This window comes from Thamnophis elegans, chromosome 4 (assembly GCF_009769535.1).
Source record: "Thamnophis elegans isolate rThaEle1 chromosome 4, rThaEle1.pri, whole genome shotgun sequence".
NCBI lineage: Eukaryota > Metazoa > Chordata > Lepidosauria > Squamata > Colubridae > Thamnophis > Thamnophis elegans.
In genome coordinates, this window is record NC_045544.1 from 122,636,626 (window position 1) to 122,649,810 (window position 13,185).

General features: G+C 41.5%; 1 protein-coding gene across 2 annotated transcripts in view; it reads left to right on the forward strand.

Moving 5' to 3' along the window:
* The window catches only part of CAMKK1 (calcium/calmodulin dependent protein kinase kinase 1), a 159,423-nt gene that overhangs the window by 123,499 nt on the left and 22,739 nt on the right, over window positions 1-13,185 (forward strand). For both annotated transcript variants that reach the window (XM_032216843.1, XM_032216844.1), the window contains exon 12: window positions 854-927. In XM_032216843.1, the coding sequence (XP_032072734.1) occupies window positions 854-927 (74 nt within the window). The remainder of the gene's footprint in view (window positions 1-853; window positions 928-13,185) is intronic.

A 13,185-nucleotide genomic window follows, 5' to 3' on the forward strand; every position in this document is an offset into this window, starting at 1 on the left:
CCATAAGATAGATAATCACATGCATTAAAGTTTTGTTTTAGATTATATTGTAATGCAGATTATTTTCTACAATATGGCAAGAAAAAAACTGTAGCACAGGAGGAGAGGGAAGGGAAGGGAAATTTCCGATGGTCCCTGCCAGAGTCCTTGCCAGATTCAGGCAGGTAATCGGAAGTTGTTTCTGCCCCCACTGCTTTTTGCCTACCCTTGGTCATTCTGCTTCTCTGTTTAAGTAAGGAAATACCTCTGAAACAATGACTCAGTGAGGTATGGATTGTTCATAATGCATAAATATGTATCATAAATATAATTGAAACAGCTAATGACTTGGTTAATAACACACACACACACACACACACACACACACACACACACACACCAGAGGTGGGTTTCTGCCGGTTCACCCCGCAAAATCGGGCAAACCAGTAGTGTTCGCTGCCAAATCGGGTGAACCAGTAGTGGCGGCAACGTGAAGCTCCGCCCACCCACCCAGTCGCTTCTGTGCATGCGCAGAAACATTGCGTGTGCATGCAAGCGCGCACGAGAAAACTGGTAGTAAAATAAATTGAAACTCACCACTGACATACACATACAAAATATAGTTCACAGGTCATTAGCTATTTTAAATGAAATGCAAGTAGCTTCCATTACAGTATAAGTGAAAAACAAAAATAATATAACTAACCACGCACATTAATATGACTATGAGTCCATAAGAATATTGATATATGAGTTTAAATACCACAACAATCGGTCCTAAAAAAAAGATGCTTTGGGCCTAAGCCTTAAGTGTTCCTGTCAGTGTAGGGTTTTCTATGGGCCAATAAGAATGGAAAAGTGGTTTGTTTTTCAGTGTCCCTTCATCGATGAATTCATCCTGGCACTTCACAACAAGATCAAAAACAAGCCCGTGGAATTTCCAGAAGAGTAAGTAGACTTGTGGAATTGACCACTGCAGTCAGAATTCCTCAACAGGAGACATTTGAACATCTAGTCTCACCCATTCCAAACAGGGGGTAATCATGCCAATAAACAAGTATACCTGTCTTTTTGGTGGGTTCCTACCAGTTCGGACCGGTTTGGCCAAACCGGTAATAGTTTGGTGGCCTGGGTCGCTGGAACCAGCAGCAACCCAGGCCTGCCACGCCCCCAAACCGGTTCCCCGGGCGGCGCCATAGGCACCACTATCTTGTTTTTCAGTTCTCCGCATGCACAGAACAATTTTAATTGTACGGTGCATGCGCGCACATGAGCGAACCGACAGTAAGTGCCTGCCAGAACCCACCCCTGATCTGGAGCGGCAGTGAATGAAAGCAGGCATTGAACCCATGGAACATGAGCTTAGGGGGTATCCCACAGGTAGACTGCTGAAGATCTGGAGAGTTGCAATCCTATCAGATAGAGGACATCGTCCTAGTAGTCTTCAGTTAGTAGCTCCATTAACAGAGATTTACTCTAATTACCGCTGGGCAACCTTCTTTCCTTTGTTTTCTTGTCTCACTTCATAAATTATGGGTGCCTCATTTTCCACATTGTAATGGACACTGTATGCTGTATAATTTGTTATACTGGTATTTAAGGAGTATTTTCCTGGTTATTCCTCTATTGTTCAATGGCAGCCTGGAAAGGATGCCTCATAAAACTCTCTCTTTTTGAGGACGAAATCATTTTCAGTCAAAATTGCATTTCTCCTTTCCTTTTGTCTCTTCTGTTATATATTGGTTTTCAGATTTTGAGATTATTTCTCTCACACACCAAATCATCTCAATTATTCTCTCAACCTTTGCTACAGGTCAGTCACCTTTGTGTTTATTGACATTCATTTACTACCCATTCTCTCTTGACCTTGCCTATTTTCATTTTGCTCCACTTTTAAATACTCCAAGTGGAATTGTGTTCCACTTTCTTTATGATAGATAAAACTCTGACATCCATATAATGAAATAGGGAAAGGCAGTTATTCTACAAAGCCTTTTTTCACTTTTATGGATGAATGAATGAATGAATAAACGAACAGTACATTTCTACATGCATTGCATGTCTTAACATTTCTCCATCCATTTTCCATTTTTAATAAGCCCTCTGCCCAGGTACAGAAATGTATCTATTTCAGTAATGGCATTCTATTTTCTTCACCACCAGTTTGGTAGCAGAAGTGCATGCTTGCTGCATGTCTGGGCATGCATAAAACCTGCGCATGCGCAGAAGGTCCATGATGCCATCTGGGTGGGTGGGCAGAGCCTCACACCACCGCCACTATCGGTTCGCCCAAATCGGTGCAAACCAGTAGAATACCACCTCTGAGCTACTTAATTTACTAAGCATATTTATGTATAACTTGAATTCATTAATTCAATTTTCCCAGTCAAACACAACTACCTTGGTCTTAGATGCATTAATTTTCAGCACTGTAACCAATATAGAATAGAATAGAACAGAACAGAATAGAATTGAATAGAATAACAGAATTGGAAGGGACCTTGGAGGTGTTCTAGTCCAACCCCCTCCTTAGCCAGGAAACTCTGTACTATTTCAGACAAATGGTAGTCTAATCTCATCTTTAAAATGTCCAGTGTTGGAGGTAGTCCTCAACTTATGACCAGAATTGATCCCAAAATTTCCATTGCTAAGTAAGGCAGTTATTAAGTGAGTTTTGCCCCACTTTGAAACCTTTTTTTGCCACAGTTGTTAAGCAAATCACTGCAGCTGTTAAGTGAATCATGCGGGTCATTAAGCAAGTTCCAATATCTCAGGGGTTGCCACAAAGAAGAGGGAGTCAAGCTATTCTCCAAAGCACCTGAGGGCAGAACAAGAAGCAATGGATGGAAACTAATCAAGGAGAGAAGCAACCTAGAATCAAGGAGACATTTCTTGACAGTTAGAACAATTCATCAGTGGAACAGCTTGCCTCCAGAGGTTCTCCAACACTGGAAGTTTTTAAGAAGATGTTACATATCCATTTGTCTGAAGAGGTGTAGGGTTTCCTGCCTGAGTAAGGGATTGGACTAGAAGACCTCCAAGAAGGGGACTCCAACTCTGTTATTTTAAACCTGTTTTCCCCCATTGACTTTGATTTGCCATCAGGAAAGGTTATCCCAGGATGTGCCAATTGTCAAAAAATACATGCCAGCTGCCGAACACCAAAATTTTGATCACATGACCATGGGGATGTCGCTATGGTCGTAAGTGTGAAAACTGCTCATAAGTCACTCCAGTGTGCTTCGAACAGCTACTAAAAGAATGCTTGTAAATTGAGGACTAGCTGTATAAGCAAACCATTTTCTCCAGTGACAACATCTACATCTGAAAGCTTAACACTTTTCAACATTTTTCACAGCATTATGACTTACATTTCATCACTTTTTTCTTGAGCGCTAACATGGATAATACAGTCCTTGCTCCAATTCTGTCCTTTGATGTATCACTGTCATTCCCGTACCATTCAGTAAGACACTCTTTCAGCATTCTGTCACTTCAATTTCACACAAAATTATTTCATCACTTTTATTTTTAATTCCACTCATTCTGATGAAGAGACCTTGTTTAGGCCTCTTCACTCGCTTTCTCAACTTCCTGAATCTTATTCCCAAATTGTGGTGCGTTTTAATTAATTTAATTTAATTAAACTTTATCCTGCTCTTTGATTACATTCTTTGAAGTTGCCATTTTTCCTGTGTAGACGTTGTAAAGTTTATTTCTCTCATCCTCATTTTGCAATAGTCCTGTATGCATTTTTTTCATCACTAACTGCAGGACGTTTGTTGTCATAGTTCCACCAAATGTTATTTTTCCTATTTGTCATTATGTCAGGGTTCCAAATAGCATCTAAAAGTAAATTAGAGTCCAAGTCAAAATATTGCTCAAAGTTCCAATTTATTAAGAGAGCCATGTTGGCACATCTGGGAAAACCGGAATCTGAAAGCTTCCCGGGTTCCCCCACCCAGTTGAAAGTTCAAGATCTTGCCCCCACACCCACAAGTCCATCATATGGTCCAATCTTCCACTGCCATGCTGGCAGTTCCACCCATCCAGTTCTGGTCAGATACAGAGGTGCAAAGACAAAGGATGACCTTGGCTTTCTAGAAAAAAAATTGTTATGGCTACATCGCATCTCACTCTTACAATCCCCCCTCCCATTTTCCCACAATAGAAAATGCATAGTAGAATAATAGAAAATGTGGCATGCCAAAGATGGAAAAGAAAAGATGGTTGCAGGCCTGACACATTATTCCACACAGTTCTATTATACTCAATTACGTTATTCTTTCTACTGTTCAATGCAGGTTCCATATTCTCTTTTTTTTTCATTCACTTTTGAATTCATTCTGTTAGAAGATGACTGTATCTTTTACTATTGTTATGCAAGAGTTTTACTTCCTCTTCCTGCAATTACACTACTTTCACTCTAGCTTATTTTACTTCTTTTTTATGTCCATTTTCCCCTAAGTATCAATTCTTGAAATTGCTCGATAATAGCATGTCTTATTCCTGATTAATATTCCCCAATCTTTCATTGCCCTCAGTCATGGTTTTATATTTATGTTTATCCATTTGCTATGTGTATATGTGCATATATTTGTACTTAAACAATTAATTTGAAATGGATTTTTTCCAAAAATGTTGCACACTTTCTCCCAACTTTCGGATGTACATTTATGTTCCTTTAACCCAGTGTTTCCCAAATTTGGCAACTTGAAGATGTCTGGACTTCAACTCCCAGAATTCCCCAGCCAGAATGCTGGCTGGGGAATTCTGGGAATTGAAGTCCAGACATCTTCAAGTTGCCAAGTTTGGGAAACACTGCTTTAACCCTTTCATTAATAATTAAATCTGCATCATCATTTGCATCAATTCATTAGCTATATTCAACAAAATCAAACCACGTTCATTCAGAACTCCATTCTTTCTTTTATTTGTTGATTCAATCCTTCATCATTTACTCCTCTTGTATTCCTAGTAGCAAGTTTCCATGTGCTATGGTGGTTACCAAATGAGATACATAGAATTAATCTCCACAATCCGTTCTGGAATTGCTCAGTCAAAGCTTCCATGTAACAGTCATTTATACCAATGGTCTCCAACCTTGGCCACTTTAAGACTTGTGGACTTCAACTCCCAGAGTTCCTCAGCCAGCAAAGAAACCGTTTGTTAGACCAGTGGTCACCAACCTTGGCCACTTTAAGACTTGGGGACTTCAACTCCCAGAGTTCCTCAGCCAGCAAAGAAACCGTTTGTTAGACCAGTGGTCTCCAACCTTGGCCACTTTAAGACTTGTGGACTTCAACTCCCAGAGTTCCTCAGCCAGCAAAGAAACCGTTTGTTAGACCAGCAAAGCTGGCTGAGGAACTCTGGGAGTTGAAGTCCACAAGTCTTAAAGTGGCCAAGGTTGGTGACCACTGATTTATACAATAAACAAATGTATGGGCTAGATCAGTGTTTTTGTAGGAGAAGGAGTAGCAGAGCCTAAAAGAGGAATCCGCCTGCAATCTCTACATTCACACAAATAGTCTAAGTTCAATCCCCTTTAATTACAATAATTCTAATCTAGCGCCAAAATACTGCTGACCGTTAGTTGATTAGATTCCTGTGTATAATCAGGAGCAGTACATCAGTTTCATTGGAATTTAATACTAATACCACTCTATAAAGTCCTAGTAAGACAACACCTAGAATGCTGCCTCCAGTTTTGGTCACCACACTATAAAAAAGATGTTGAGACTCTAGGAAAAGTGCAGAGAAGAGCAACCAGGATGATTAGGGGACTAGAGACTAAAACATTTGAAGAACGGTTACAGGAACTGGGCTAGTCTAGTGAAGAGAAGGACCAGGAGGGAATGATAGCAGTCTTCCAATATTTGAGGTGCCGCCACAGAGAGGAAGTGGGTCAACTGTTTTCCAAAGCCCCTGAAGGCCAGACGAAGAATAATAGATGGAAACTGCCAAGGAGAAATTCAACCTAGAAATAAGGAGGAACTTTCTGACAGGATGCTGTCGGCCAGACAGTGTCGGCTAGTGACCCCCAGGGGGAGAGCCTTCTCTGTGGGAGCGCCTTCCCTCTGGAATGAGCTGCCCCTGGAGCTTTGTATAATCCCCGACCTCCGGTCCTTCTGACGTGCCCTAAAAAGTTGGCCTTTCCAGCAAGCCAGCCTGACCTGAACAAAACAAAGTAAATTATTGATCATTGTTAATTTTAATTCGAATTTTTTTTAAAAAATGTTATTGTTAATTCTAATTGGGTTTGTTTGGGATATTCTATTTAATTTTTTTTAAACTTTTGTATTATGTGTTTCTTTTAATGTTGTACGCCGCCCTGAATCGTTAGGAGAAGGGCGGCATATAAATCTAATAAACCAAACCAAACCAAACAGTGAGAATAATCAACCCATGGAACAGAAGTTGCCTTCGGAAGTTGTGGGGGCTTCATCACTTGAGACTTTCAAGAAGAGATTGGACTGCCATTTGTCAGAAATGGTGTAGGGTTTCCTGCTTGAGCAAGGGTTGGACTAGATGACCTATAAGGTCCCTTCCAACTCTGTTAATCAGTTAAATAATTTAACTTGTGGCACTTATCTTTCATGCCTGACAGTTTGTCAAGCTTGGCAACTTCAAGACCTGTGGATTGCTGACTGGGGAAGTTGAAGTCTAGGCATCTTCAAATTGTCAAGTTTGAAAAAGACTTGTTCATCAATCTTAGCTGCACCTCTAGCACGTACAGCATCGTTTACTAATGGTAGAGACAGCTTTGGTTAGCACATTTCAGCCCATATGCCACAAAGTACAACCAAAGGCATTTTAAATCCAAGCAAGTTTATGCTTTTCTAGAATCTTTCATTAAAGACTACCTTGCAAGCAAAGCACGCCAGCTTCCCACCAACTAGGAGATTCATGCATTGTGCTGACATGCACTCAGGTTACAGCCATGAACATGCATAACCTTTTTAATGATCAAAGAAGGCAGTGAGTGTTACCCTGCGTGGTGTCTCTGCTGATAGAAAGCTCTTTGATGCAACAAAGACATTCATTAGCGCAATGACAAGATATACAATTTTAGTTGATGTTCCTCTCTCACCCCCAGTAATTCTACCCCCTTTACCCAAATCTATTTTCCAGGAGTGGGGAGTCCTTTCAGAACAGTTGGGAGAACATTGTTGAATACAACATTATCTATACTTGTTGAATGCCAGTTGCATTTTCATTATCTATGAATAAACTTACATCATTCAGGTAGTCCATGACGTATGTCCATTTGTTTAACAATAAGTCAAAATTAAAAAACAACATAGCCCCGCCTTGAAGTTACAACTGTCGCACCATCCCAACAGTCATATGATTGCAATGCAGGCTCCTAGCAACTGGTTTGCACTTACAATGATTGCAGCATGCTGCAATCCTGTACACATGAGCCATCTTCCAAAGAGCAAAGTCGATTGGGAAACTGGATTCCCTTAACGACCATGTGCGTTGCTTAATGACCCCAATAAAAATGGCTCTATAATCAGGTTCAGTCATAACCATCCTCTGGAGTCCCTTTAAGCTCACGCCGACTGCTTCAGTGACTCCATCCAGCCACCTCATCCTCTGGAGTCCCCTTCTTCTTTTGCCCTCAATCTTTCCCAGCATGAAGCTCTTCTCCAGGTGTCCTTCCTTCTCATTGGGTGACCAAAGTATTTGAGTTTCATCCTCAGGATCTGGCCTTCAAAAGAGCAGTCAGGGTTGATCTCCTCTAGGACTGACCAGTTTGATCGCCTTGCAGTCCAAAGGACTCACAGGAGTCTTCTCCAGCAACACTGAGCCGAGGTGGCGCAGTGGTTAGGGTGCAGTACTGCAGGCCATTTCAGCTGACTGTTATCTGCAGTTTAGTGGTTCAAATCTCACCGGCTCAGGGTTGACTCAGCCTTCCATCCTTCCGAGGTGGGTGAAATGAGGACCCAGATTGTGGGGGCGATATGCTGACTCTGTAAACCACTTAGAGAGGGCTGAAAGCCCTATGAAGCGGTATATAAGTCTAACTGCTATTGCTATTGCTAACATAATTCAAAGGCCTCAATTCTTTGTCATTCAAGCCTTTCTTATGGTCCAACTTTCACAGCCATACATTGCAACTGGGAAAACCATAGCCATGACTATACGCACTTTTGTTGGCAGGGTGATGTCTCTGCTTTTTCGTATGCTGTCTAGATTTGCCATAGCTTTCCTCCCCAGGAGCAAGCTTCTTTTAATTTCTTGGCTGCAGTGATCTTGGAGCCCAGGAAAATAAAATCTGTCACTACCTCCATTTCTTCCCCGTCTATTTGCCAGGAATTGAGAGGGCCATATTGCATAGCAATTGAAATTCTGCACCTAATTGTAAACCCTAAATTTACTTGCGCACGTTATCATGTATGGTGCACTGCGTACTTCCAAAAGCTTTTTTCAGGAAGTTTCCACTCCACAAATTTGTGTTTTGGGTGAGATGCCAGAAGCTACGACTCTTTCCATTTGGCACTGCACCACAGGAGTAAAGAATTTCTGACCTACTTCCATTAATTAAATCCTTTATTTCTAATTGAAATGTAAAAATGATATCATACCATTTTAAGGAGGATGGGGGGAAAGGAGGGTGAGTGGCTGAGGAGTATACTAAGTGAAAGAATGTTCCCATGAAAAGCCATAAATGCTAAAAAAAAAAAAAGAATCTCTGTATACTTTGAGCTTAGTAACTGACACTATAAACCATTTAAAGCTAAGGGTGCTCTGGCATCCTCCCCCACAACCCCTATTAGCACTCTTAACCGCCTGTGTGGGAGATCATTATAATACAGTAGGCTGGAAAGCCATCGTTAGATTCATGCATATTATGAAGCAGGGGGAGGTTTGGCAAGTTTCAGGGCATCCACGCAGAAACGTGGGAAAAGTGCGACAATCCTTCCAAAAGGAATAATTAGATTTCTAGAACACCTTCTCTCTCTGCTTTCTTGCAAAATCCAATGTGGGCAGTGGTGGGATTCAAAAATGATTTACTACCGGTTTGTGGGCGTGGCTTTGTGGGGGTGGTGTGGCTTTGTGGGCGTGCCTTTGGGCGTGGCAGGGGAAGGACACTGCAAAATCCCCATTCCCCTCCCCACCCCACTAACGTGCTTTCCAGCTCTGTCCTCCTGTTCAGGGCAACAAAAGAAAATCGGCTGGGAGGCAGCAGGGCGGGGCCAACCTATTTGCTGGTTCTCCGAACTATTCAAACTTTCCACCATTGGTTCTCCAGAACCTGTCAGAACTGGCTGGATACCACCTCTGAATGTGGGGCAACAAGCATTGCCTTCATTCTAATATAGGGGTGTTAAACTCAAGACCCGTGGGCTGGATCCAGCCCGCAGGGGGCTTGGATCTTGCCCCTGGGGCCACCCTGGAAACGGCAAAGGACTGGCCCGCAGTGCCTCTGCCAGCGAAAATGGAGCTTGGGAGGGCAGCGTGTGGCCCTTTCGAGCTCCGTTTTCGCTGACAGGAGGCCGTCGCAGCTGAAAATGGAGCTCAGGAGCCTTTTCACTGGCAGAGAGCTTGGGCCACCACAGGATTCCCAATACAAGTGACGTTGAGCTGGCCACACCCACCCTGGCCCCTCAAGGTCAAATACAACCCTGATGCCGCCCTCAATGAAATCGAGTTTGACACCCCTGTTAATAAGTTCATCATCTCATAACGTCACCAAGAAGACAATTCAGAGTGAGAGGGATGCTTTCTGTATTTGCCATAGCCCCTGTCCCCCCCCTCCCCCAAATGCAGTGTAAAACCTTGGCTCCCCTATCATTTGTCTGAATTAAATTTTTTGTCTGTATGACCATTCTTAAAAATAGGAATAATTACGTATACTATTAGTTGCAGCCCCGTAAGACTTGCTTTTCTTTTTTTAAAAACATACATATTTCAATACTGATATTTATTGTTATTCTGATGTTTTAAGTGTGTTCACTGCCCAGAGCTTTAAAGATATGGGCATCAATATAAATTAAATAAATAAATGGGGAATGTATGTATTTGGAAGTAGAGAATTTTTAAGACCTCAGAGATATGGAAAATAATTGCTTGATTGGTTGTAGTGGGACGGGCAATGAGGGAACAGTTAAGAGGGGGGAATAGAATTTGGGGATTTTGGCGTGCAATTCTCAGTTCTGCAATACTACAATACACTTGAATTCTAATAAAACGATATCTTTCTGAACAAACAGGGCCAAGGATCATTTCTGTTTAGAAGTTTAGAAGGCCGGTCTGACAATAAGGAAAAAGTGAAGAATCTGAATTGTTACATTCACAAAATGCTTTTAACTAGGCCAGCTAGAGCTCCAGATGTTGACCATTTTATTAATGCAGTTAAATATTTAGTTTAACTTTTATGGCAGAGACACCTGCCATATGATTTATTTGTACTTAAATAATTTATATGACCACCCATCTTGCAACAGTGAATCTGGGTGACATACAAAGATTAAAATCCAGCAATAAAACAATAATCCATGAATAAATGACACCTACCAGTCATAAAAAGAGCTTTCAACAGCAGGGCTAGCCTAACCTCCTAACCTAATAGCATGGGCAGCTGTTATGACACAAATGTTTAACAGAACAACAGAGTTGGAAGGGACCTTGGAGGTCTTCTAGTCCAACCCCGCCCCACTCAGGCAGGAAACCAATCTCTTCTTTAAAACCTCCAGTGTTGGAGCACCCACAACTTCTGGAGGCAAGTTGTTCCACTGATTAATTGTTCTGTCAGGAAATTTCTCCATAGTTCTAGGTTGCTTCCATCCTTGATTAGTTTCCACCCATTGCTTCTTGTCCTGACCTCAGGTGCTTTGGAGAATAGCTTGGCTCTCTCTTCTTGGTGGTAACCCCTGAGAGATGGGACACTGCTATCATAATATCTATATTATTTCATATAGGCTTTGCCTAGAGTCTCTTTAATATAATTTTAATACAGCATTTACAGCACAATGATGAACCAATATGGAAGTCTATTTTCATTGTGTCAACTGGCCAGCCATGTCCTCCTCCAAGAGACTCCATTTTATTCCTCTCAATCTTTTGCTACATTTGCTAGCCAGGGAGCATACTTAAGTTTTATCAACTGTTTGGAAGTTTCCATTCCTGTTGTTTTTAATTTTAAGATGGTACTTCTATAAGGTTGAAGCTTGCCTGCTACCACTGTGGATGACTGATTATGATTATATACCATCACGTCCACATTGTTCCTTAGCAATTAATGAACTAGAACTTCTCCAGGACCTCTCCCCAATGTGACATCGTGTATTTATTGATGCATAGGTGACTGAATCCACCCATTTGTTACTCTTTTTTCTCTTTCCATCCACCTTTCTGAACATTGTAGACTTCTCCAGAGAATTAATATGTCCATACTGTGCGTAGGTAGAGTTCCATAAATAAAAGAACCTAAACATGGACAATTAAGGAGTTCTCATATGTAGGGGGGAAATAATATGTAGGTTTCTCCAGCATCAAGTTTGCTATTTGCCAGATTTGTGGCATTTTGCCTACCTACTCCCCACTATCATACATTTGGGTTTATTAGTCAGCTTGTGAGCGCCACTTCTTATCTGCCTCCATAGCAAGGGATTAACATTTAATGAGCTGAAGAACCTTGACCGTATCTCCTGGAGCACGAACTCTTGCTGTGGGACATGCCTACCACCCTGTGATCTAGTCTTTCCTACTTAAAAGGCTTTTCTACTCATTAGTGTGCTAGGAAGACGAAGGAGATGGATTCGGTATTTAAATGAAGCCAATTAAGTCAGTTAGAAAGAGAAAAATTACGGGGGAAAGATAGCCTTAAATTAGAAGCCACAGTTGTTTTCACCTCAGATTTGGTGCTGTTTGGAAGTCGAAAATGTTTTGCCATGGTGACAAAGCATATCACTTTCTACTGCAAAATATAACAATAATATGTTGTAAAGCTAAGCATTTCTGCTCTTTTCTATCATCTACATTCTATGCAACTGCATAGATCAGCCTGTCTTAACACACAAATCTCTCTCTATGCTTTAGCCCAGCAGCAGAGAATGTGGTTTGCCTAGAGAAGATCAGAGGAAACCTTGAAGAAACATTTTAATGATCTGGCAGTAGATGAACCAACAATTGGACTTTGTGGCTTAATTGGATCAAGGGGTGTGGGTGGTTATCCTGTCATGAGGCAGAGTTCAAATTAATTCTCCCAGGTCACTAATGTCTTATAGACTGGCCAAGATAATTGGTGGAAGCATATTCTTCCTACCTAGTGAGTGGAACAGAGATAAAGTCCTAGGCTAGCCCCCCAAAAACTGGGTTTTCCACATTCTCATAACATACTAAGTCACAAATTAATGAGTCAATAAATAGCCAACCAAACCGAATTAAAACCAACAAAGCTTAGCATGCCATGTGGGTGCAGCTATTAATGGATTGGGTTAAGTGTTTATTAATTTATTATACTGTATGTCCCATCTTTATTATTTTTACAAATAACTCAATTTTCAATATATCCCCAAAAAAAACTTCCTCCTACTGTATTTTCCCCACAGCAATAATCTTGTAAGGTGGGTTGGGCTAAAAGAGAATGACTGAGTAATCCAAAATCACCCAGATGGCTCTCATGGCTAAAGGAGAACTTGAACTCATGGTCTCCTGCTTTCTAACCTGGTGCCATAACCACTGGACTAAACTAACTCTGGTTTTGTGCAAATATAGCTAGCCAGTTCTATCACTATAGCAGTAACACTTAGCAATAGCACTTAGACTTATATAGTGCTTCATAGGTCTTTTACAGCCGTCTCTGAGTGCTTTACAGAGTCAGCCTCTTGCCCCCAACAATCTGGGTCCCCATCAGTAACGTGCAGTCAGGGGAGGCAGGGGACGCAGAGCCTCACCACTGTCATCATGAAAATGTAAAAGGAAAAAGGCTGAGGTAGTTGCTGCCAGAGTCACAGTGGATGACTCTGCTTAGTGCTTAACTGTTTAAAAAAACCTCTAAAAAAGTGCCCTCTACAAGAGGAGGTGGGAGAACCACATGCCTCATTTAGTCTGGCGTTTTATGATCACTCGAGCAGAGTTAAGCAAGGGTTAAAAGCCGAAAAATTCCTTATGTAGATGAGGCATGGGGTTCTCTTGCCTCCTCCTGTCGAGGGCGGTTTTTTTTAGAGGCTTTTTTAAACAGTTAAGCAGAGTCAT